This window comes from Manis javanica, chromosome 16 (genome assembly GCF_040802235.1).
Source record: "Manis javanica isolate MJ-LG chromosome 16, MJ_LKY, whole genome shotgun sequence".
Lineage (NCBI taxonomy): Eukaryota > Metazoa > Chordata > Mammalia > Pholidota > Manidae > Manis > Manis javanica.
Window position 1 is genome coordinate 69,599,759 of NC_133171.1, and position 27,307 is coordinate 69,627,065.

The window sequence follows — 27,307 nt, forward strand, 5'->3', positions numbered from 1 at the left end:
TTGTTTAATCTCTCGCGGCGGTTACAGCAGTTGTCGGGAAGCTTTTCTCCCTCCCGGAGGGCTCCCTTATATTCAGTCACCCAACCAATCTGGGACAGTATCATGCGTGACCTTTAAGCGGATAGGTGTCACGCGCCACTCTAAGCGGGCAGCACGAGCTGTGCACGGGTACGGAAGTCTGCTGGGCCAATCCCCAACAGGGAAGAGGGGAAAGGGTGAGCAGGAAGCAGGCGCCATCTTTAGGGCATTGTCCAGGTAGAGTGGGGTTCAGCCTCGGCCATAGGCTGGGCCCCCACATCTCCCCCTTTATTGTTTTATAACCAAAGGTCTGTCGGGATCATGCCTGTCTTAGGTTGTCCGGAGTCTGCAGCATTCTTACCCGTCCTCAGGCAACAGACAGCTTAGGTCTGCGCCCTGTCTTAGGTTGATATGCGCAGCTCCCGATCTTACCCGTCCTTGACTACTGATCCAGCATAAGCCATACTCTAGGGGAGATGCCTTCCTCTAGCGCTGCCATGGCCTGCAACAGGACCTTCCATTCTCCCCGTTGCTGTTTTTGTATGGAACAGACTTTCCTCCCAACCAGGAGGAGGCCCACAGTTAGCAATATTCCTATGACACCTAGACCTGACCAGGCTTTTGTGGTGTTTAACACAGCTTCAGCTATTTGAGCTATGAGGCAAAATTTCTAACCATAGCTGAGTGGTGAGCTCGTCAAGCTCACTGGACCCATTTGTGGTTAACATCTTGCCTAACTGTCTGGACAAGTTGGCAGCTTTAGAATAATTATGAAAAAGAATACCAGTAATACACCCTCATATACACAGCCCACAGACAAAACCTCCCCCAAGAGGTCCAATTGTTCTTGAAGAAGGTTCAGTGGCCTGGGTTAGACCATTCAGCGTCTCTGCCGTAGGAATGGTGATAGTCAGCGTGGCGGTGGCTGCAGCTGCAGCTCGGCTCCACTGTTGCCTGCTGTAGGATCCATGGCAGGAGCAGAAGCAGTGCGATCATCTTGTACCTCCGCTCCGGGGTTTTCCACTCTGCGTATCAGATGTTCAGGCACCCAACGGGGTTCTGCTGGTCCTGTGGAAAAACACAAACCGAGCCTCGGGTCCAGATTATCACTGGGTCCGGGCCTTTCCATGTTCCTTCCAACACATCCTTCCACAAAACTTTAGGCATGTGTTTTGGATTGGATTGTTGGCCGTGCCACTCTGCTGCACTGCGGCCATTTTTGTCCTGTGTTCTAAAATCTTCTCCTATTCCCCCTTTTTGTTTATATAAGGCATTCTTGAGGGTGAGGTGGATGCGTTCCACCATACCCTGACCCTGAGGGTTGTCTCTAGCTCCCTGCTGCTCTCATGACACAAAAGGATGTCATCCATATAATGATAGATGATTATCAGGGGAAACTGTTTCCTGACAGTTTGTAAGGCCTTCTTTACATACACATGGTGGGCCTATTAGCCATGCCCTGTGGCAATAAACCTTTGACAGTCTCTGGGGTGAAGCGGGATGGAGAAGAAACAGTCTTTGATAATCTCCACTTGCCAGACTTTTTCCTAATTACAAAAATAGGTGTGTTCCATGGCGAGGTAGAGGGCTGGAGGTGACCAGCTGCTATCTGTTCTTGTACTAAAGTGTGGGCTGCTTCCTTCTTTTCTTTGGTGAGGGGCCACTGAGGTACCCACACGGGCCTTTTTAGGCTGTTTTCCCTCAGTGGCCCCGAAGAAAAACCCAATTCTGGTCCTCCGTCCCCATCCTCTCTCTAAAGGGGCAAGTATCCTAGTTATGATTTAGATGGACTACGTCCCTAATTCCGCGAACCTTTTGATTTCATCACCACTCTGCGAACCTTTTGGTTTCGTCGCTGCTCTGCGAACCTTCACTGGCGCCTCCTCATTCCATATATTATAATAAACAATGTCACAAACACTAACAGGACACACACACTACACATAATATCACAAACACTAACAGGACACACACACTACACATAAACACCCACCGCAACTGCCTGCTGTCTGCCCTGCCACGTATACTTTCACTTTACTCGCCGATCCACTCACCCTCCTCAGTTCCCTCTCCCGGTCGGGCCAGCCGACCGAACGGCGTCCAGTGACGTTCCTGAAGAGTTACAAGCTCTACTTCATCGGCAGGCGCCAGGGTCAGCGGATCAGGTCGCAACGAGGTTTAGCGATTCCCGGGTTTCGGCACCACTTGTCGCGACCCTTCAGGGACCGAAGCAACACGCCCAAGGTCTTGATTCTTCTCTAGGCTTTATTGTCTAATCTCTCGCGGCGGTTACAGCAGTTGTCGGGAAGCTTTTCTCCCTCCCGGCGGGCTCCCTTATATTCAGTCACCCAACCAATCCGGGACAGTATCATGCATGACCTTTAAGCGGATAGGTGTCACGTGCCACTCTAAGCGGGCAGCACGAGCTGTGCACGGGTACGGAAGTCTGCTGGGCCAATCCCCAACAGGGAAGAGGGGAAAGGGTGGTGAGCAGGAAGGAGGCGCCATCTTTAGGGCGTTATCCAGCTAGAGTGGGGCTCAGCCTCGGCCATAGGCCGGGCCCCCACAATGGTATAAAAGGCTTGCTCTGTCACCATCTCTATCTTCTTAGCCATCTTTTTCCCTTTATCCTGTTTCTTTTAAATCTTAAAGATTATTTTCAGGAACCATTTACTATCTTAGTCTTAGAAATTAAAAAAAGAATAAACTCCTTTTTATGCATGATTTCTGAATGATGAAAAAGCATAGGAATCAAATGATATAAATTATATTTGCTTTTTCTAAGGAAAAGTTTACTGAGAAAAATACTTCTTTTTTTCGTCACCCACAATTGTTTTGAGTGTTCAGTAAATTAAACTTTTAATACAAGCTTGAGATTTTCTTAATCAGTTCTCATTTTATGAAATCCTGGAGTTGGAAGATGGCCCAATACATGAAACGCCCTTAGAAAGTTTTATTTATAGATGCCAAAAGCAAAATGTAAATGATGTCATTTGTCAGGTGAATTTTGGACATCAACATAACCTGTTCCTTTTTGGACACAGGTATATTTTCCTAACTGAGTAAAATATAACTATTAAATACTATAACTGGATTTTAAAAAAAGATTAATTGATTGAACCCTTGAAATTCAATCAAAAGCTCTCCATGCTGGTGAACATAAAGCTGTTCTTCTGGCTTCCTTCTTAGAGTTTTATGGTGTAAAAATGCAGTTAGTACAACTGCTGATCCTACTGACTTCATTTGAAATCTCAGCAAAAATTCTGTCCTCAGAATTAATATTTAAAATGGGAATTACTGAAAAGATTTAGTATAGATAATTTTTTGACATGTAGACACGGAGTATATGCTTTGGTTGTTTCCGTAACCCTGCCATAGCGTCATCTTGACTGTGCTTTCATGCCTGAATATTGTGATCAGTATCAAGTATGAAAATGTCTTTGTAATAGCAGTGAAGTACATGTAGTGGCTAAGACCCCAGGTTTTAGAGAGAGACAGTCCTGGGTTCAAATCACACATTTCTTTTCCTTATTTGTTGCCAGTGTACCTCAGGAAATGATTTAACCTCACTGGGCCTGTGATTCCCTCAATGGTAATATAGGGACAGTAAAACCCACCTTCCTAGGTAAAATGATTATGAAGATTAGAGTAAGCAGTGCATTCAAAATGCCTCTGACAAAGCACGGTGCTTGGACTGTGGGGTGTAACTGTCATCCATGATGGGGGCAAGAGCAGTGCTTGTGTCCATGGCACCCACCGTGTGAGGTCATAATAGGCCATGATTCTGAGCCTGGCACCACAGCATAAAGGGCAGTCAGGACTGCTGGCTCTGGCTGCAGAAGTGCCCAGAGTGGTTGAGGTTGAATCCTGCTTTGATATTCTTTGAAGGAATAAGAAACATTAAAAAATTTTTCTTAACCTTCACAGCAAAGGAATTCTCTGTCAAAAAAGAAGTATAAGGTAATCTAAAATTGTTTTAGAAAGGTTATTTTGAAAGGATGCTTTTCCTATGTCTGGACATACTACTTTGGACTCTAAATAAGGTGATGTAACAGTGTATTTGATATGATTGCCTTATGTAGGACAACCAGCTCTTGATCATTACCTATGCACTAAGCAGGCTTATTCCTGTAATACACTAGCCTTATGCTGGTATATGTGTTTCCATGAGGAGACTTAAAGTGGGAAATCTGAAATATCACAAAAGTAGACAAAATAATGTACATCATGTACCTATCATCAGCTTTAGAAGTTATCATATGAACAATATTGTTTTACATATATTCCCATCTACTCCTTCTCTTCCATAATTTGATGAAGCAAATCTTAGACGACATACTTCATCTGTAAGTGTATCTAAAAGATAAGAATTGTTGTTTTCTATAAAAGTATCAGAATACCAAGAATACCATTATCATAATTTAAAATGATAATTTCTTGATATCATCAAATATCAGACATTGTTAAAATTTTCATTGTTTAAATTCTTAACTGTCAGAATTTCCTGGACAGTTTGTCTATTTGAATGAAAATCTAGGTAAGATCCAAACATTGGGCATGTTTGATACATCCCTTAAGGGCCCTTTAATCTTCCCACAGTGTTTTCACTTCTTGAAATTCATTTGTTGAATAAACTAGGTAATTTGTGGGATTTCCTTCAGAGTGGATTTTGCCGTGTAGTTTAATATACACAGCCAATGAATTTTCCCCGTTGTTAAGTTATAGTGATTTAATCTAGAGGCTTAATCATTTCCATGTTTGGTTTTTTTGGGAGGGGGAGGATTAGTTTATAGGTGATGAAGTGAACCTCCATCGAGAGGCTGTCGGTCCAGTTGTCTCCCTTTTTTGGTGATTGGCAACCATTCAAATGTAATGCTTTGGTCCATTAATTCATCAGATATTGCAAAATGCTAATAGTCTGACTCTTACTTTCCTTCTTGATTTTATTAGGTGTGTTTTTTCTGTAAAGAGAATCTTTTGTTTGTTATTTGGATAGCTTCATGTTTGGTTGACCTGATGCTCCTGAGAGCAATCCACAGAGGTGTCATCACTCAACTGATCTTTCCAAATACCTGCCAACTTGACAGTCATTATGGTTCAGAAATGGTGATTAAGATACATGTCTTTATATGTTTATAGGTACAGGTATATATCTGTCAGTGTATTTAAAGTTGAAATCATTAAAGTAAGAATACCAAATATATACCAAAAGCCATGAACAATTATAAATGTAACTTGAATTAGAAACTAAAATTTCTAAAGGTTACAACAGCTTTATAAAAATTAATATGTGCAAGTTTACCTAGAATTTTCTGACATATTGATCACTTGTGTTTATTTTGTTCATAATATTTTATTTCTATAAAATGTTCATTAAAAGGGTATGCAGTGGTGTCCTTTGAAAGAAGAGGGTGCCATTCCCCGTGTGAGGGCAATGGACGCTCATGGAGGAAGACCACCGGATCCAGAGGGAGAGCGACCAGGAGAGGGTACCAGCGTGAGCCAGCGCAGCGGTCGGCCTCCTGATGTGGGCGGTGCTGAATCTGTAGGTAACACAGATGCCAAATTGCTAAGACAACTGCAAGCTCAAGGTAGGGAACATGCATCCATCACTGTAAGAACTGTACTAAAATGTGTTGATTATTTCTACATGTATTTGACATAGGAATGATTGATAACTACTCTCAGTTTCTAACAGGTAGGTAATTGTGTTCAAATAAAATGAGAAAATAAGGAGTCCCACTGATAACTGGAGTTCTTTGATTTAATAAGCGCCTTTCAAGAGTCATACTCGTAAACACATCATACCCTGTGTGTTTAGAATTACAAAGGTAGGTGATGAACTTTTCAGGCTGGAAACTCATTTGAACAGCTCCCAATTCCTTGCGGTGGTACAAGGGAGTAACTCCAAAATATGTGGATCTGTGGAGTAAATTTTCAGTCAGAGAACTCCAATTAGTGGTAAGTTTTAGTTTGGGTTCTTCTGTAGCCTGGACATATAACATTTATTTTCAAAATGCCCAACTAATAAACTTAGATCAAAAAGTATCTTAAGATCACTAGAGAGTGTCATTTATCAAGTACAACGTGCTCAAAGTAACCTCAAATGTGTTCATGATTCAAAATTATCATGAATTATCAACATGAAGTTCCCATGCTATGTCTTACACAGAGAATGCTGACTAAAGTTTGAATTAAGTAGTTACAAGTATGAAGCCTCTTAAGGCTGTCTCTCTCTCTATATATATATATATCAATGTGTTCATGTCTCATATTCATAAGCATATATATATAAATGTATATCAATAAATGCTTGTATCATAAACAATATCAATAAAGGTTTACTAATAAAAACTGACTTAAAAGACTGACAGGATTTTACTTCTTCTCATAGTTTTATTTTCGGGAGGGAAAGCTTGACTGACTTCTATTTATTGTATACACCATTATAATACTGACTTCTCTGTAGCTCTGTTTTCATTATAAAACAAGTATGCATGATAAAAGCTCATAGAATATAATGCTTTAAAATAAGACATTGACTCTTACTGACTTGAAAATAAAGGACACTCACAAGGTGGATCATAATTAACAGGTTTTTGGTAGTCTATCCAGAAGTGTGTACAGTCACAGATACACATTCAAACACATACTTATGTGTACACATGCATATGTGATGTTCATATATGTATATGTTCTTTTTGATTTCTAAAATAAATGAACTGACTGGTGTATATACCATTCAGCTTTGTTTTTTTCCACTTAATTTTTCTTGAGCATCTTTCTATACAGCACTTAAAAATCAACCTTACACTTCCAGTGGCTGCATAGTCGGTGAGGCAAGGTATGGCTCTACCACACTTCCCTTACTCAGTCTCCTTTGGTGAGTGTTTCAGCTGCTTCCTCACCTTTGCTGTCGCAAACAATGCTGCAATAAAAACATTACGCATATCTTCATGCTTTGACAGGTATGGCTATCCACAGTATAAAATTTTAGAGATAGAATCTCTACTCCAAGGGTATGTGCATTTTCAATTTTGGTAGAAAGCAGGCAAATGTTGTCTCCGAAGAGGTTGTTCAATTCATACTTCCACCAGTGGCATATAAGTTAACTGCCTGGCCTGTAACTTAATGTCCTGTAAGTTTTTCTCTCCTTTAGTATGTTAATTTAGTACTTTTTGTGTTATTTCATTGGGTTACTATTAAGACTTTAATCTCTCCTAAATAGTTACTAGAGAAGGTTTAAAAAATGTTAATATATGAAGATATATACATACATGATGAATTTTTAAAATTAGTATTGTCAATAAACCACTGACTTTTCTGAAGAATGTATAATAGTGGGAAGTGTGCATTTTTTACATAAAATAGAAAAGCTTGAAATTAACTGATAAGCAAAGCAAGGGATTTTCACGCCTGTTTTGCATTTCTATCACAAGTACCATTCATACTTAGTATCCAAAATGGCAACTTCATATTTGCAAAATTAACTAAATTTTATTTTAACAAAATAGAAGGTAATTACTCAACTTTTGCCCAGTGTTTTCTCCCCTTTTAGATTTCAAATTGGTTTGTATTCTATGACGTAGCTCTCCCTTGTATTATATTGCATTTTGTAAATTGTTACCTTTGACCTATGTACATGTTTTTTCTCAACATGTATATAAATATTAAATAGTTAATGTAAGTAAATGTTATTAATATTTACAAGTGTGTTTGGTATAATATGCATGTTTCTTGGGAAGGAAAGAAAGTAGAAATGAGTCACCTTATCACCCCTTTTATTCTAAAAGACTTCTACATTAACATTTTGGGTGTTGTCAGTGGAGATTCTAGAAGTTTCTGTCATATTTTATTATCCTAGTTGGACTCATCTAGGCTTGTAAAACGACTTAATTTGAAGGAAGGTCTAGAACAATAAAATAAATGTGGATTTTGAATGTGAAATGAGAGCTCTGTATCTTCTCAGAGAATATAGATAAGAATCTGACAGTTTGAATATAAAAAAAGACTTTCAAACTGTATAAACAAACTAGCTTGTTAATTGACCAATACTGTTAATATCTCAAATGCTCTAATATATCTAATAATATACCAGTCAATTTTATTGATCATAGAATCTGAAATGCCATTGCTGTACAATGCTTCATTGTTTTAAGATAGGCCACTGCAGAAGGAAAGGGCTGCCAATTGTTAGATACATGCTGGTTTAGACATATTTAAACACTTTATTTCAAAAATAAACTTTTCTTTTTGATATTTAAGAAAGTAATCTCCTAAACCATAAAAGTTACTTGTCAAGTTAACATTTCAAAAGTTAGTCATAACAGATAATATTCAACAATCATAAACCAAATAAATGAGATGTTGGTAGTAACTTATTCCTCAGATCCTGGGTGAAGTTTCTGTGCCTCTTAAATTCTCATACTTCCTCCATAGTGTGGTTGATTTTTTAACCTATTTTTCCCATCTTCTCTAACTGCTCATAATAAAAAATTTTAAGCTATATGAATTTTTAATTACTTACGAAAATTATGTCTTCCTTGCTAAAGTGAAAAGATAGCGAGTTGAACTTCTTAGTGTTTTTCTGTCCCAAGGGTTTAAAAATAAAAGTTAACTGTGCACCTGTGTAGAGTTTGAAATTGCTGATAATATTCACACACAAATACACACCATATACATTACAGAGTTTCTCAGCTGTCACAGAACATATGGTTACGTCCGTTGTAAAATCTCAAGGCATTTAAATTTTCTTAAAGATTTTTAGGACTAGTAGCATATATAGACCTCGAGTCAGAAAGACTGAGTACACTCTCAAACTTACACTTGCAATCACAACTGCTAACATACTGTTGGCCAAAGATCACATGTCTGAAGTTAGTATCAAGGGACAAGACAGTAAATTTCACTTCTTGATGAAAGGAAGTGCAAAGTCACATTTGCAAGTAACATGGATAAAGGGGGGAGGAATGAAGAATTGGGGCCACTAATTATGTAGATCTCTCCCAGTTTGATACATTTGTCCTTAAAAATAATGAGAACTAGATCGTCCTTAAACCTTGTTGCTATCCTGTATTATTTTTATGTAGATTTAGTCTGTTTCATAAATGAAATTATCACTGGATTCAGAAACTTTACCATTTTTATAGCTGAGTGAAATACTATGTTTGGGGGGGGGCTTTGTATTCTATTTTGAGTTGTTTTGCTTTATTGTTATTTTTAAGACTGAAGCTAAATCATTCTTTTTACATATTGGCAGCTACTTTCCTCCTAAACAGGGATTATGTGAAATGTGAAAAAAAGTGTACTCAAATTAGCTTCTGTGATGAGGATTAAGAGAAGCATCCTTTTTGTGTGCTTCTGTGTATGGGGCTGTATGTGATGAAAAAGTTGGGCAATTTCTAAAGGAAGTAAGCATGGCACTTTCTGCCACACCATTTTTCTACCTGGTATCTAACTTTAAACAATTTTCTTAAATGTTTCTTAAATTTTCTTAAATGGCATCCTTTATCATGATGCCATTCACATTTTAATTGTTTTTAGGTTAACAGGTAAAGTTGTTAAAAGTATTCCTTCAAATTTTGTGTTTTTCAGAAAAAGCCCGACAAGCTGCACAAACAAAGCTTTTGAGAAAACTCCAAAATCAGAAACAGGCTCGCATTGCCAAAGAAGCTAAAAAACAACAAGGTGAGTGAGTTAAACGAAAACATAAACTTGAAGAGTGAGTACTGGGGAGTTCACAGGAGGCTTCTCTTCTTTGTTCCTTTTCTGACGATACCTGTGTTTTGGCTTTTCATCATAGCAATAATGGCTGCTGAGGAGAAGCGACAGCAAAAAGAGCAGATAAAGATTATGAAACAACAGGTATGTTCATGCACTGAACTGGTTTTATAACAGGTGGTACTTTGGGAGTCGATTTACTTATGTGTATATGTACATTATTTTTATTTGATTTATGAAATAACTTTCATACTTGTTATATATCTTATTTAGAGAGTTGTCATCTACCTTTATTTAAAATTCACCTCTATTTTAAACCAAGTCTCTAAAGAAATGATACCAAACAATACAATTATGTAAGTACTTTTAGTATCCTGATAGACTGAATATAAATTAACATCTTGAAGAACTTTGAAGATTTGGTCCCATTGCTTCTGAATGATTAAAAATTATCCCCCGAAAATGAGAAAGCATTATTTTCGCATATCCAGTGTTTTATCCAGTGCTCTCCTCTGTGTAGTTTTTAAAATTAAATATAGATAGATGAAATAATTTTTTAATTCTTACAGATAAAGCCTACATGGGAATATACTCAACTTCCTCTAAGATGAGAATGTGTAAACTACTCTCCTATCTCCACATACTCATCTATTAAAGCAAAAAGGAAATGGGGGGGAGTACTATTCTTTTAAAAATTTTAAACTGCAAGTAGTTATTTCTGAGTCAGTTGTTATATAGACAAGCTGCTAAATAATGGCTTGGTTTGTTTGTGATGTGGTTATCTCTAATAATGTAATGAATACATTTATTTAAATACTTTCAGTATTGACTAAAGTAGTATGATTAGAGTTGAAGTAGAATTGAGAGAGAATTTAGAATTTGTAGTCACGCATGCAGGTCATTTGTAAAGTTAAATATCGGCTTTCCTATTTAATAATTTATGACCTTAGATGAATTAGTTAACCTTTCAGCCTTGATTTCCTCCACTGTAAAAGAAAAACAATTGTATTATGTGAACATTGAATGAATGTAAAGTGCCTACCACAGTGACTGGCACAAAGCAATGCTTGCTTTCTAAAAGATAGACATAAAACATCAAAACGTTTGGTATACTCTCTTACTGTAATTTAATGTAAACTTGAATTCTTTGTTAATTGTAACTGCTAAAGACACTGTAAGGTTGACGTTTAAATATATAGTGTGATGAATATATTTATTAAAATACTGTAAATGTTTACTGCCTACTACAGTATATGTGAAAATAAGTTCATTTGAAGCTGAAATACTGTTATTTCTGTTACAGTTTTTAATAGTTTATCCTATTTCCAAATGGCTTGAGACCAGTTGTATCCCATTAGCATTTCAAATTAGGCTTTGTGTGACCTAAGCCTACATAGTGTGGTACTCATCAAAAAAAAAATTGATTTTCCAAGGTTCCAGGAGCAGTAATACAAATGAAGTGATATTAGACGTTGATCAAGATGCTTGTCTGAGACTAGTCTTAGATTACCATCTGACTTACTCCTAATTGCCAGCAAAGTAAATTAAAGTCGTGCAGAGTCTCTTTTAAAGTTTGAAGTAGATCTAGAATAAAATAATTAAAATAATAGCATGTGTTTCTCATCCTCGAGATTATTTTTTCTACCTAGTAGACCAAAAATACCACCCGACAGTCCTCCAGGCAGTTTTCTGGAAGTGTCCAGAGGCATTATTACGAAGCAGGAGCAGAGGCAGTGGGAACTGACCAGGGCTCTGCACTCACTGTTTGACTATAGGCAAAATATTTATTTTCTAGGAGCTTCAATTTTCTCTTAGGTGAAAAGAAGATAATTTCAACTCCTGTATTGTTATTTTTTTAAATGATCAATTAGCTACTTTATATAAAATGCCCAGTTCATTGGATGGATACTCAGTATTATAAGGTGAACACATACCGTAATAATTTATAAATAATGTTTATTTCTGATATTCCTAATGAAAGTACTTCCAATGTACATCTATATAAATCACTCAGACGAAAAGAAAGCTCTACACTGGGTGAGTTAAGTCCAAGGTTCTATACCTATTTCTGTGCTTAAGAGAATAATGAATGACTTTTGTTGACTTGATTAAAGATTAAATTCAGAGTATACTTTGGTCTCAGGTTCTAATCTAAATAAATATTTCAAATGTGGATCAAGTGCAGCCTACTCTAAGACTTGGAAATAAAACAAAAAATACCCTTGTATTTTTAGTTTTGGTGAGCTATAATCAGAACCCAGGATCACAATCAGCAAAATCATAGAATGTGATCAGTCTTCTAAAATCACAACAGAAATTACAGAAATCTCATTATCCTGCAGTGAATCCCTACAGGGGATCAATAACATCAATGCAAAAAAAGAAATAAAAATGTATTAAAGTATAGCTTCAAAAGGTACAACTAGCATCTGGAAATAGGGGTGGGTATAGTAATACACAGTAGTATAAAATGTGTTGGCTCTGAAAATCCTTGGATAGCTGCAATTTACAAGTAGGCTAATTTAGGTGTGTTTTTTTAAAACTATCCTCATCAGTGCCAATTTGGGACTTTCAAAGGGATTTATGAATGTAAAATTGTTAACGATGTGCTTATAGCATATGCAATGATTTTTTAAAATGAAAATGTAACGTTATCAAAATTTAGATTGCTGAATTCAAACAACTACTACATTACATTTAGATAATGTGAGCACCACTTATAAGTTATTAGAAATTATTTCTGTATTTGGCTTACTGTAGTTATTGAAAGTAATGTCATTTATCATGTTACGGCAATTGTTAACACTTCGTACAATCGTGATGTACTGTGCACTTTTTTAAGCGTTGTTAGTTTAATTGTGACAGTGAGAAAAAGAGCAAGTGCCTCACCTGTTTTATGCAAGAGTAGTTGTTTTTTTTCATATTCATGCAATGAGTGACAGTAATTCAGTATTAGCCTTAGGTGTCCTGATTTAGACTGTTTTATCCTACTTGTCTGTCGAATATTTATTTCCGAATGAGTATTACTTGTACTTGCAAATATTTATAAAGACTTGAGTTTAATCAGCTTGGTTTATGTTGTTTGTATATGCTTATTTAGCATTTGTATTTTAAAATTGTTTTGAGACATTTTTATAAAGTCATACCAATTTAAGACAGGTGGCATATATATAATGTTAAAGTAAATAATTAAAATTTATATCCAGCATGGGCACCCTTTGGTAAATCTGTACTTATATTTTTAATTATTTGATTCCACTTAAATACCTTCCACCTAGATATTTAGTTTATTATCTTCAATTGTCATAATTTTTCCTACAGGAAAGAATTAGGAGAATACAACAAATCAGAATGGAAAAAGAACGTCGAGCCCAGCAAATTCTAGAGGTAGAATTCTTAAATTTGATATGATTAAAGTAATATAGTCATGTATTTTAAAGTCTGCACAATGAAAATTTTATCAGTATGTTCTCTCACTCATACACATTAACATGCCCATCACAAATTATCTGTAAACATAATGCATAGAAAAAGAACCTCTCTGAACCTTACTACGCAGGTTTATCTAATCCTAATAGTAAAAATCCAGGAAATAAGTAAAGAAAAAAAAAGAAAGGGAAACCTCTCAATAGCCAATATAGCCATAAAGATCATACGCTAAAACTCAGTTCTTTACTTTTCAAAACGTCATTAAGTCTTATAGTCAGATACCTGCTTTTCATTTAGAAATGAAACATTCCAAAAGTAGAAGTAAATGTTCAATGTGGAAACGGTTTAGCCAGGTCTGTTTTCTGAGTTCTGACAGAACTTGGCTGACAGAATAGGGCTCAGAACATACTGGCAACAGCAAAAGGAATTGCTAAAAGACAGCAAGGGAAAATAGGAAAAACAGAAACTCCAAAGCCTAGCAACATCTGTAATCTTGTAGTTAAATAGGAAGCAATTTTCAACACCTTAATGGCCATAAGGCATTTCTTTTACCAAACTCTAGTATAGTAACTGATGTCAAGAATAACTGCCCAAGTCCTCAAGAAAAAGTGAGATTATGTTAAGTGTACTGTGTCTAAGCTGTACATGTATATGTCTCAAAATTATCCAAAGTACTTTTGTCCAAAATAAGCTTTTTATTGTTGGAAATTATTACAATCCAAACCCTTACCTGTTCAGGAAACTGTTGCCAGAAAAATTGGCTTATTCCCTGAATTCCCTGAGGAATGCGGTTAGCTGAGGTTTTCACAGTTACAGGTTTTTTCCTTCTAAAAATATATATACATATTCTCTTACCCATTTCAAATTAATTTTAAAACCCTCCACATTGAAAATATTAAAGTAAAGTACATTGGCAATTACTACTAGATAATTATGAAGCTACTAGTTAATGACTCTAAGATTATAAAGCTCAAATTTGATAGCATGAGCTTGATATTCAGAGTGTGCTTCATTAAAGGTTATATTTCCATAATATTAGGGAAAAAAACCCTTCAATTTAACCACAGTAGGTTAAACTGGGTTTAATGTTTCATTTAAGTTATTTAAGTAAAGGATCTATCTCAAATTTTAAGTATTACAAAAGAATGTTCAAGTAATGTAGAAACGTGCATGTTTAAATGCTACTTATTTGTCCTTTAACCTTTATTGTTAAAATCTATCCCATTTTTCTAAACTTTCTACAGTGATCATGTTTTATTTCAAAAATAAGAAAAAGAAAAAATGCCATAACATCATTTTTTCTGTGATTAAGTTTTAAGGTAAAATAACACTCGAATTATTTCAGACTTTTAACAGAGTTTGAAGGAAAAAAACCTGACATACTCTTACGAATTTAAGAATTTTTTTGTATATCTTAATTGTAATCTATACGTTAGAAATGAAATTAGTATGTTAAATGTAACAAACTGAGGGGAAATCTGTAATTGTCTGCATACATGTTACATACTGTTTTGTACCTTGCGAGGCTTGAAGCTCCATTTTCAAGTCTGAGGTTATATTCAGGTTGTGGTGCTGTTGCATGACTTTGAGACCTATTTTATATGCACAGGCTAAAAGGATAAAGAAGGAAAGAGCTGCAAATGTCAAATTATTGGAGTCTGAGAAACGAAAACAGGTAAATTTAGAGGACAGTCAGAGTTTTTAGTTTTTGAATTTATTTTGTTATCTTTAATCCACAATGTCATGAAGAACATTATGTTTACTAGGTTCCCCCCTTGACCAAGTCCCCCCCCCACAAACCCTATCACAGTCAGTGTCCATCAGTGTAGTAAGATGTTGTAGAATCACTACTTGTCTTCTCTGCGTAGCACAGCCCTCTGCATGCCCCCGTCCCACATTATGCCTGGTAAATGTAAGGCCGGCTTTCTGTTTGCCTGCCGTTATCCCTCCCTTCCCACCCATCCTCCCCAGTCCCTTTCCCTTTGGTAGCTGTGAGTCCATTCTTGGGTTCTGTGATTGTGCTGCTGTTTTGTTCTTTCGGTTTTTCTTTGTTCTTATACTCCACATGTGAGTGAAATCATTTGGTACTTGTCTTTCTCCGTCTGGCTTATTTCACTGAGCATAATATACTTTAGCTCTATCCATGTTGTTGCAAATGGTAGGATTTGTTTTCTTCTTTTGGCTGAATAATATTTCACTGTGTATATGTACCACCTCTTCTTTATCCATTCATCTACTGATGGACACTTAGGTTGCTTCCATTTCTTGGCTATTGTAAAATAGTGCTGCGATAAACATAGGGGTGCATCTGTCTTTTTCAAACTGGGCTGCTGCATTCTTAAGGTAAATTCCCAGAAGTGGAATTCCTGAGTCAAACGGTATGTCTATTTTGAGCTTTCTAAGGAATCTCCATACTGCTTTCCACAATGTTTGAACTAATTTACATTCCCCCCAGCAGTGTAGGAGGGTTCCCCTTTCTCCACAACCTCGCCAACATTTGTTGTTGTTTGTCTTTTGGATGTTGGGGATCCTTACTGGTGTGAGGTGATATCTGATTTTGGTTTTAATTTGCATTTCTCTGATGACAAGCGATGTGGAGCATCTTTTCATGTGTCTGTTGGCCATCTGAATTTCTTCTTTGGAGAACTGTCTGTTCAGCTCCTGCTCATTTTTTAATTGGATTATTCGCTTTTTGTTTGTTAAGGTGTGTGAACTCTTATATATTATGGATGTCAACCCTTTATCAGATCTGTCATTTATGCATATATTCTCTCATACTGCAGGGTTCCTTTTTTTCTAATGAAGGTGTCCTTTGCTGTACATATGCTTTTCAGCTTGATATAGTCCCACTTGTTCATTTTTGCTTTTGTTTCTCTTGCCCCGAGAGATACTAGGAAGTCGCTCATGTTTATGTCCAAAAGAGTTTTCCCAATGATTTCATCCACGAGTTTTATGGTTTTATGACTTACATTAAGGTCTTTGATCCATTTTGAATCAGCATGTTATTTTCTTTTAAATAAATGCTGCGATGTTATACCAGTATCAATTATATTCAAAATAAAAACTCAAAATGACTATATGAAATAATGTTTAGCACAGATATATGTATGTAACATGTACTTTTATTGTATGTGTATATTTGTTTCTTTATATATTGGTTTTTTGTGATGTCTTTAGCTCTTTAAGTAGCAGATCCCCCAACTCAGAAATGCAAAGTGTTGGATAATGCTTTGTACTGTGTAGTGTTTCTCGAGCAGAATGGTCTCCCTAAAGCTATTTTGTGTTGTTTATAAGTTTCAAATGGCATCTGAAATCTGATTATGTCCTTAGATTATAACTTTCTCTTTGTTTCAATATTAAAAGGTGAAGCCTATAGAAACAAAAACCTAACTTTATCAGTTATTTACCAGTAATAAAAATAGTTACTGTTAATTACCAGGATGTTGTTTGAGGGTCTTTTGAGGGGTTAAAAATTGGTTTCATGACTCTGTGACTTCAGATACTTAAAAATTCCTAAATACAACTTGAGTATTATTAACAAATGTGTTTATCTCTGCTTTTGGATACAACGTTTGTGTATAAATGAAAATTGAAAACATCAATTATGTTTGTCCATGATATAAAATATAAAAAGTAGAGAAAAGACTGGCTATTTAATATTTTCAATGACTACTAGGACAGATGTTGACATATCTTTATGTGGCATTTGTAGAATTAATCATTAATTCATGCTTAAATAAGTTTTATATGCTAAAGCACACCAAATATGTCTGTTAGAGTCAGATAATTACTGTAGTCATAAATAAAAACAATATTTAGACCAGTGGGTGAGGAATGTTGAAATGATATGGACTTGAGAGTCAGGGAAAAGGATAAAAATCACTCAAAACTGTGCCTGGCAAATTGTACAGCTGAGAATTGAATAGGTGCATAAAGAAACGGGTGAATAAATTAGTTCTTCTGTCCACTCTAAGTTCACAGTAACATGAGAGACATTAAACAAATAATTGTCCCAGAGTTCAATAAATGCTATATTATGTGGAAGCCAAGAAAGAAATATTAAAGTGCCTGAAGTAGTTGTGGGAAGAGTGAAAAAAAAAAAAAGGCATGTGTTGAGAAGGAGGAGCTGTGAATTCTAAGCAGGGCGGGGATGACATACACAAAGGTACAGCCTGATGACTGAGTCAGGGCCCTTGGGGTGGGGAAGACAAGGGGCAGAGGGAGTCAGTTTTCACCTTGTATGAACACCTGTCTTAGCTTTGTTGCTGCTCCTCCTCTTTCTCCTCCTCCTCCTCCATCTTCAGCAGCATCATCACATCATCATCCAAGCAGTGCCTCACACTGTCAGGCTGACTTTTCTCCACCCAGCTGTGTCAGTGTGACTAGGGCCTGGCGAATGCCGGGAGGCTGACCTTGGGTGGGGCTGGGTTGTGACCGTCTATACATGCCATTTGAAGCTGGTTTCTTGAGTCATCTTACACCAGAACCACAGGATTTGCATTAGTCCTATACAGTTCATTAAAATTCACTAAATAAATTAGTGAGTAATTTGACTAAATAATAAATTAAATTAGTGGATAAGTTCACTAAATTCACTGAATTTAGAGACACCATGTTTCCCTTGAAGTATCTGTATTAGTAAACAAAAATGGATGCCTGTCGCCAAGTTTTAAAAACCTACTATTTTTCAAAGATTTCTTGGAAATCTCCCTTTTATCCTAAAAATTGACCACACTTTTACCTTCTGTTCCATATTATAGCTATGGTTTTTTAATTGGAAAAAGTACTGCGTATCACTAGTTAAAAATGATGCCCAAGAATACACACGCATGCACACACAGAACACACAGTTGGCCTTTGAACAATGTGACATTAAGGAAACAATTCTGCATATAACACGTGACTCCCCAGAAACTTACCTACTCATAATAGCCTACCATTGACTGGGAAGCTTTACTGAAAACATGAGCAGATCATCAGCCATATTTTATATGTTATATGTATTATCTGCTGTATTCTCACAATAAAGCTAGAGAAAAGAAAATGTTTTTTCAAATTATTGCAGATCTCCAAAAAGTTACCGGTGTGTGTATTTTTTTTAACCTGCATATAAGCGGACCCATGTAGTTCAGGCCTGTGCTGTTCAAGGATCAACTGCACAAAAATATATACAGTCATAAGATTATTTTGAAATTCAAAGAGTGACAATACTGAAAAGCAAAATAAGTTACTTCTATGCAATCCTAAGTCTGTTGCTAAACCTGCTTGGACAGTTCTGTTCATGGACATAACACAGATCACTTTTTAAATTTTAACTGAAGGTTTTTCAAACATAATAATGGTTAAAGAGACTATGTGGGCATGGTTTTCTTTTTAAGGAAAAAGAACGGTCGAAGCAAGAAAAACGTGATGAGAATAGATTAAAGAAAGAGCTTAAACTAGAGCAACGAAGATTAGAATTAGAAATTGCAAAAGAACTAAAGAAGCCTAATGAAGACATGTGCTTAGCAGACCAAACGGTAATTTATCATGTAAACCATTTCATTACTAAATTTAATGTTTCCTGTGTTCTCACCTCGTTCGTCTGCCAGAGCTGCCAGTACGAAGGCTTTCCCTTCCAGCTGGGCAGCGGATTTGTGTCTAGGTCACTGTGCTTCTCCTGGATGGCCGCCAGTAAGTCTACTGACCTCCTGCACTGGGAATGGAAGTTCTAAATAAGTGGTGGAGTGCTGCCAATCTTTTTCGTTGAAATAAAAACACTGTACAAATCTACAAGGGTGAATGATAAACGTAGATAAGATTTCTGTTTCATTTGGTCCTTCCTATATGTTTAGATACGGAAAGATCTACCTTCTCCTCAAACCCCCTTAGATATTTAAATAAATCAGGATTTATAATCTGTAACCTCATTCACTGCTTTAGACTTGTTAGCTAACTGTCATTGAGTATGTCGACTACTTTCCAGGCACTGTGCTAAATGTTTTTTATGTATGAATTCTCCCATTTAATCCTCACCACAATCCTGTAGAAGAGCTATTTATGCCCATTTACAAGTGAGAAACTGACACAAAGAGGTGAAGGAACTTGCCCAAGATGACAGAACTAATAAGTGGCACCTTGGACCCAAACTCCAATTTGTTAAACTCCAGGGTCCATACTGTTTATCACCTTGAAAGCCAAGAAATGTGTCCAGTCAGAGGACCTCATGTATTTTCTCTCCTGTTGTTTTCACAGACGTGTGATGTTGCTAAAATACGTAAAAGTAGAAATTTGGAAAGAGCGAGATAATCATGTTAACTGGCATAATTTGCATACTTATTAGAAGAAATCAATTATGTTTGGCTATAGTTAAGATGGTATTTCTAGAAAATCATCAATAATACATATTTCTGTAATACTGTCAATAATACTATAATTAGTCAATAGCATCTATATAATATGCCATGTTCATCTGATAATACAAAGAATGATTGTCTCAGCTTTTTCTAAAGCACTTAAAGCAAAAATATCCTAGTGGGGATTTAGTTATAATAATCTTTTTACTTAGCACAAATGCTTTTAACTACAAATAAAAGTATAAATACTAGTTTTAGTAAAACTGGATGTTTAAATTTTCCTACGTCCAGAGAGGGTACATAGGTTTAGTTGACACATTTAGTAGGCTCACAGTGAGCAATTTTTTAAAAATCCTAAATGACCTCTATTTTCTTGAATTTGTTACTTCCGTTTAAATCCATATGCAATAAATCAAATATAGAAGTCCATTTTAAGCCTTACTTTTGTTAGCTTTATTATATAAATTTTTTTAATCATATGGTATGTATGTCTGATATGGTTCAAGAAAAAAGATTCAGACTTAGATGGTTTTCAAATGGAACATGTAAGGTTTGTATGCTGTCAGATATTATCCATAGTTCTGTGTTTCCACACAGTATTACTAGAAAAGGTCATTGGATAGTTGTTTCAGTAAGTGCAGGGTGGAGGAATATTGTTTAACAAAGACCAGTGAAATAGAAAATTTTTTTCTAATCAAAATTTAAAATACTATTATTAATTCTCATTCATGGACCTTATTGCCTTATTTACTTCTTAAATAGACAACTGGTACTACAGTTTTGTCATTAAAATGTTAATATGTGAGCATATTTGAGAAGTAGCAAGAGGCTGCTTTCTAATCTTAGTGTTGAAAATCAATATTAGTGTTTTGCTACAAGCCTAGAGACTATTAGTTGCAGTGTAACTGGGTTCTTGATAGGATCATGGGTTCTGGTCATGTGGACCAAATAATTTATCTGTATTAATTAGCCAAAGATGGTACCATTCTCTCATCGGCCCATAGATACACGGTAGTTTTTGAGCTACCAAAAAAGCGTGAATTATTATTCAGTGTCCATCATTAGAGGAAATTAGTACACGTGCCCTACTTAGTATGTCCATGGCCAAGTACTTTTGAAATGCTTATTTCTTATGTTGCTCCAGTTATGTAACCCATGTTCTATCAATATGTTAATTAAAATTTGTGTTCTTTTTTCAGAATTCTGAGTTTGTATTGAGTTCAACTAAAATTTATTGATGGTTGCTTGGTTTCAAAATCCCGTGCTTAGTACTATGGGGTTGCAGAAATGCCCTCAGGGAATCCACAGTCTAGACGGAAAACCACTGGTAGAATTCAAGAGCAAAGAAAGACAGCAACTTGTTCTATTTCAGAAGATCTGAAGTCATAGCCTTTTCAGTTAATTAGTTTTTTATTTTATTTTTCAGCCTTTGCCAGCGTTGCCTCGTATTCCAGGACTTGTTCTCTCTGGAAGTACATTTTCCAACTGTCTCATGGTGGTGCAGTTCTTACGAGACTTTAGTAAAGCTTTAGGCTTTAATGTGAGTACTGATATTCCAAACCTCAGTATTCTTCAGGAGGGATTGCTGAATCTAGGGGACAGCATGCATAAAGTACAAGATTTGCTTGTGAGGCTCCTGTCAGCTGCTGTGTGTGATCCAGGTCTAATTACAGGATACAAGGTAAAAAAAGAAAATACAAAAAATTATTTTAATTTGTACCCTCAGTGCACTGATAACTGGCTTTAGCATATTAGCAGAAGAGTGTATACACTGATCTAGTTTTCTCTGCATCTCACAAAGTTAAGTGTAGATTTGCTTTCAGTTGCAAATGGTCCACATCTAGGAAAACCTGGTTCATAAAGCCTAGGGAATGTAGATATTCCCAGATTACTCTTATTCTTCTCTAGCTTTTGGCCAAAACCAAGCTGACTTAAGGAAAGTGATATTCAGCAAGAGAATTTATTAATCATAAAGAATTAAAATTTATGTATGCCTTTTGAAATTATGCTGTGTGCTCTCAATCACTGTGAACAATTGAGGCTAATGGCAGCACCTCTAAGATCAGCATGTTAAGACTCTGTACCTCTCAGTGGATACTCAAGAAATTCAAATTGATCATAATTCCAGCTAAGATACACATTTCAGTCAGCTTTGCTGTAGATAATATGATGGAGAGAGAAGTTTCCAGGTGCATCAGTTGCTTGTTCTTCCATTTTCCTATTTAGTATACCAGACAATAAAGTCCATGACACTCTAGAGCTGGAAAAATGCAACAGTAGTGCCCCTGGGCCTCCGGCAACCCGTAGTGATAGAACGTCTAGATAAAGCCTTAGAAAGCTTGAGATAGTTTCTATAGTCAAAGAAGGTATGGTATCTACTCATCAGTTCTCATACTCTCTTTCCTGCCTGTTAACCAAGGGTCTAAAGAAGAAATAGAAAGATGCAAGTACTCAAATACCTGTCTATCATCTGTTGTCTATTTTTATCTTCACTTCATTTAAAGTATGAATAAAGCCCTTTTCAGTAATATACAGATAATATAATTAAAGACATTTCAAAATCTTAATTGTTTTTATGCTCTGTACGGTTAGGATCAATACTGACAAAAATGCCGAACTTTTATAGGCCGAAACAGCTCTTGGAGAACATTTACTGAATGTTGGTGTGAATCGAGACAATGTTTCTGAGATCTTGCAGATCTTTCTGGAGGCCCGTTGTGGACAGACTGAGCTCACCGAAAGCCTGAGGACCAAGGGCTTCCAGGCCCACACTCCGGCCCAGAAAGCCTCGGCACTGGCCCTCCTGATCAGCGAGCTGGCCTGCAGCAGGGGGGTGGCCAGGTGAGCCTGGGCCTGGACTTCTCTGGTGCTTCCTTCCTGTTCTCAATTTGTCTAATTGAAATAATTTATATGACAAAGTAACACAAATTACCCATGCAAAATCCAAAGTTACAGAGTAGCACAAAGAAAAAAAAATTACACAATCTCACCATTCAGAGATGACTGCTACTACTACTACTACTATTTTAATGTATTTATTGCAGTCTGTTGAAAAGAATATTTGGATCTTACTGCATGTTCTTTGCAACCATTTTGTTTACTTAATAATTCTGTTAATTATTCATATAAGGAAACAAAAATAGTTTTTTCTTACTATGGCACCAGAAGGTAGCACCTTTGCAAGAATCCTGCATTTTTTCTTTCTTTGACATCTTTCAGTGATAAATAACTATGTGATTTTCCTTCATAGCCATTAATAGAATTATCCAGCTTTTTATTTTATTATGTGCTAATAACAGTTTAATATTAGTTTATTGATGTATTGTACTTTTTAAAAACTTACATTTAAGAGTCAAAGTAAATTTTGCACTCTAGTATTTCAAGTTTTGGTGAACAAATCCATATTCATCTTGTTCTTTCTATTCATTATTTTACATATTTTAATTATTGTTACTTTTAGTTCTTTTCCTTTCTAGGAAAAGGATCAATCTGTATATTTGAGAGCCATGCTTTTCTACCATTGGTGGACATACTAAGTCTTTCTTCTGTACATCTCTTAGCTGTGACACTGTATTGATATAATTTTTCACTTGTTTTCGCTACTCATTGACATCACTTTTACTTAGCAAGAAATGGCAACAGTTTACTCACCATGTTAACATATTGCATAATGGATTAATTTCTGTCTTGTAATAAATTTTTGCATTGACAGTGAAATTGACAAGAACGCTGATTATATGTCAAACTTGAGGAGAGATCAATGGATGGTAGAAGGTAAACTCCACAAGTAAGTGCTGTTTTATTAAAGTTAGTATACTGTTGCCCATTGTACAAATTCCCCAGTAAAACATAAATGCCAAACACAGAATTTAAAGTTTATTATGTCTAAGAAGTAAAAAAAGGTAAAGCTTAATTAAGATGAATTAAGAAATTAATAAAACCTAGGGTGAGAGTCTGCAATGGACAGAAGTTGTAATTAGAGTCATTGAATATCTTACGCTTCAAACTTAGAAAAAAGTCAGTTTACATTTTTGCTCCCAAAGAAGTGAAACAATCACGTTTTCTAAGATTGTTGTTGGCTATCAAGTTACTTTTGTCATAAGTAGAATCTGTTTAGAACTGCCACTTTTTAAAATTGCTTTCTAATTAAAGTTTGCTTTTGTAGAGTCTAAAATATCCAAATGTATTCAGAATTAAAGCTTAATTAGTTTCCCGCCAGGAAATATAATGCTGAAATTACTCAATTTCTATGTAAAAGGATATTTCTTTGCATAATTTGAACAGAAATTTATTCAGTCTGATAGCATGGGATCAGGAATTATCGTTGGTTATTGCTAGAGTTAATTTTTTCAGTTAAGTTTTATTTTTTAAATATATTCTAATTCCAAAGAGATCCAGAATAATTCTTAAAAGTCAGTATATTGTGTAATTTCTGGAAACATTTCTTAAATTTCCTTAATTCTAATTTTATTGCCATTGACTTATTACTCACCATAAGGCATTTTTGCTTAAAACTCACATTATTTTCTCAAAAAAGTATGAAGAGAAGGTTTTCTTGTACATCATAATTGTGTTACATTTTAAAGGCTCCGAATCATTTATGCTAAGAAAGCAGGCAAGAGAGACACTTCAGGTGGCATCGATCTTGGAGAAGAGCAGCACGCGGCAGCCACCCCCACAGCAGGACGCAAGCGAAGAAGGAAGGGTGGGGACAGTGACGCTGATGGCAACGAGGAGGAGGAGGAAGACAAAAAAGGAAAGAAAACGGATGTCTGTGAAGATGAGGTAACCAAGTTTAGGTAGATTTTATTACTTGACAAAGTTAACATAACATACTGAAAACAGCAGAATTTGGAGGTCAGGTGGATTTGGGTTTGAATTCCATTTTGACGCTTACTTGCCTCAGTTTCTTCATCTGAAAACTGAATATTTATAACAATCACCTCGTAAAGTTTTTTGTGATGGTTTAATAATTGCCCACACATGGGATGGGCTTACACTGAATAAACAAAGTCAAGTTTTTCTTTTTAAAGAACATATTGAGAGTTCTTCAAAGAACCATGTAGATGCTTAATTTCAGTTATCCTCTTTCATTCTGGTAAAATACTAGCTTGTATGTGTACAATACTTCATGCCTTGAAATTATTGTCACATTTAGTGAAACTGATGTATTTCCCAAGCATCAGTTTATTATGTGCCTCGTTGTGGGCACTTTTGATCAAAGATGAGTAAGGTAGCAAAAGTCCTCTCTCAGTTTGCAGTCTCACTGAGGAAGATTTGCCATAAGAAAATGTAATGTACTACATGTTAACTGCTTTGCTGGTGGTATTTATTTACTCTGTGCTAGGCAGGCGGAAAGGAAGGGCATTGAACCTTTATGAGGAATAGGTCCTCAACAAAGGCTTTCTGGGCCCATTGGCTCAGGCTAAAAGGTGGGCTGGATGTTAACCTGGGGAAGAACCCATAGAGAAGTGCTCAGGCAGAAAGAATAGCATAAACGAACGTAGAAATCTGAAACCACGATGCACTTTAAGTGACTGACAAGTGCTTCATTGTTATTAGAGAGCCTCCTAGCAACAACTGTGAACTAGGATTTACACTTTTTTGGTAGGAGGAGGCCATTGCTTCCTCTTTGTAAGTAACAGAATGACAGAGTCACACTTGCTTTTTTTAGTGGCTCACTATGGCAGCCCCATGGAAAATAGAAATAGATTTGGGGTAGGGCAAGATCAGAGGTGGGAAGGTCAGTCAGGAGATGTTGCAAGAGTTTAATGAGTTGTAGGGTCCCAAACTAGCCTGATGGTAGTTGGGAAGAAGGAGGAAATGATTTCAGTAAATACTTAGGAAAAAGAATGAGTAGTATTTGAACTGGTAGGTTGATGGAAGGGTAGGATTGATTCCCAACCATCTGGTTTGGGAGGCTACATGGTATTCTTGCCATTAACTGAGTTAGAGAAATCAGGAGGAACAGAATAGATGGTAAAGGAGGAGGGGAGTGCAGAACAGATACTGGAAGACAAGAAATGATGGTGGGTTTATTTTGGACATCTTAAGTTTGAGGTGCCTATGCAGCAGTTCTGCAGTAAGTTGGATATAAGAATCTGAAGGCCTAAAGATGAGTTCAGTCATGAACATATAGATCTGGAAGTTACTCACACAGACAGTAGTTTAAAATCATGACGTAGGTGATTTTTGTACAGGGGGATTGGTTTAGGGAACAGAGTAGTAGACTGAAGTTGGAACCCCAGGGGATGTCAGTATTTCAGAATATCCTGTAGGGCTTCTTGTTGAAGAAGGAGCCATCGTAGAGTTAGGAGATGTCTGTAATGGATCAAGGATCTCTGAGGCCATCACCAGAATCAGTGACTCACTAGGAAGACTCACACACACATCAGAATCAGCAGAGAGAAAAGGCATGTGAGCCACAGCCCAGAGGAAACCAGACCCACACTGTTAAAGAGTCTTTTCCCAGTGGAGTCACACAGGATGGGCTTAAGTCTCCTAGGAATGAGTTATGAGAAGTATAAAACTCCCAGGAGAAAAACGTGTTCAGTATACACCCCATTGTTAGCACAGTTGGGTTCCAGTGAGCCAATCTATCAGCGTGGGAGGAAACCCTCTGAAATCCAAGTTCCCAGACACCAGCCAGGGACCAGCCTTGTACGCGGGCCTTTCAAAGGAGAGCAGTCAGACCTGCAATGTCAACTCTTTTCTACACATGTGGTAGTAGCAAAAATCAAGAAAACTGAACATTTCAAAAAGGAGGGAGTGATAAACAATGTTAATGTAGCAGGAGTCTAGTGTGATGAGGATCAAAAGTGTCTGTGGGATCGGGCAAGGCAGAGGTCCCTGTGGACCAGTGGCAGCACAGTCGTTAGACAGCTCAGAGCAGAAGCCAGGCAGCGACGGATCGAGAACGATAGAAGGTGAGGAGGTGAGGATGACTTCTGTAAGCATTGTGCCTCAGAGGAAAAGGTGGTTCCTAAAGGGGACAGATAACCAAGGATTACTGAGATGTGAAAGGCTAAATATGATTTCAGGTTGAAGGGAGTGAGAAAGAGAGGGGGTTGAAGATATAAAGAAAATAATCCATGGGGCAAGGTAGATAAACACTACTAAAATTTGTTACTAATTATTTAAATATCATTAATGTCTCTTAAACCACATGTATCATTTAAAGTGACTTTAATTGAATTATAGTTAGATTATAGGGTTTCATTGAGCAAAATCCTGGCAAATGTATATGTTATTAATGTGAGAAAACAGTTTAAAAACTTTTTAAGATAATAATTTTAGGACCTAACAATCAAAATAACATTTCTTTTAAGTGATTTTAGAGTTATCTGTTACGATGAAGAACTGGTAGCCACTTATCAATTGCCTTAAAAAATTTAACTATTTAATGAGCCCAATGATAAGATAGCTACATTATTCCTCAAAACAGGTTTAGATTCTTGATTAAAGTTTAGTGAGAGTGCCAGGAATTAAAACTCCCTAGAAGATTAATTTCAGGGAGCCTTTCCGTTGAGACCCGTGTGATCGCTTTCAATTAGAAGGTCCTGCCCTTGACTAAGTCCATCCCCCTTTGTCTCAAAGATGATTCCCTCTTCTCCACACTCCTCATTCCTTCAGCACATGGAGTCTGTATACCTAAACCTTCGAATTGTGTTGAAACCTACGTGAGCTCTAACTTCACAAGTTGGCCTGGTAACAGGTTATGTGGATGTTTGAACTTTGACACATAGGGACATACAATGGCCTCTCTTTTGGTTGGGAAATCATGGAGAACCACGGCAGAGACGAGT

General features: G+C 36.5%; 1 protein-coding gene across 1 annotated transcript in view; it reads left to right on the plus strand.

Annotated features, from left to right (window-relative positions):
- Nucleotides 1-3,963: 3,963 nt before the first annotated feature.
- The window catches only part of LOC140846910 (bromodomain adjacent to zinc finger domain protein 2B-like), a 49,847-nt gene continuing 26,503 nt past the window's right edge, over nucleotides 3,964-27,307 (plus strand). The window contains exons 1-11 of the mRNA XM_073225169.1: nucleotides 3,964-3,978; nucleotides 5,399-5,609; nucleotides 9,613-9,705; nucleotides 9,821-9,882; nucleotides 13,060-13,125; nucleotides 14,777-14,842; nucleotides 18,546-18,686; nucleotides 20,929-21,183; nucleotides 22,129-22,343; nucleotides 23,215-23,289; nucleotides 24,089-24,287. Coding sequence (XP_073081270.1) covers nucleotides 5,402-5,609; nucleotides 9,613-9,705; nucleotides 9,821-9,882; nucleotides 13,060-13,125; nucleotides 14,777-14,842; nucleotides 18,546-18,686; nucleotides 20,929-21,183; nucleotides 22,129-22,343; nucleotides 23,215-23,289; nucleotides 24,089-24,287 — 1,380 coding nt within the window. The 5' untranslated portion in view covers nucleotides 3,964-3,978; nucleotides 5,399-5,401. The remainder of the gene's footprint in view (nucleotides 3,979-5,398; nucleotides 5,610-9,612; nucleotides 9,706-9,820; nucleotides 9,883-13,059; nucleotides 13,126-14,776; nucleotides 14,843-18,545; nucleotides 18,687-20,928; nucleotides 21,184-22,128; nucleotides 22,344-23,214; nucleotides 23,290-24,088; nucleotides 24,288-27,307) is intronic.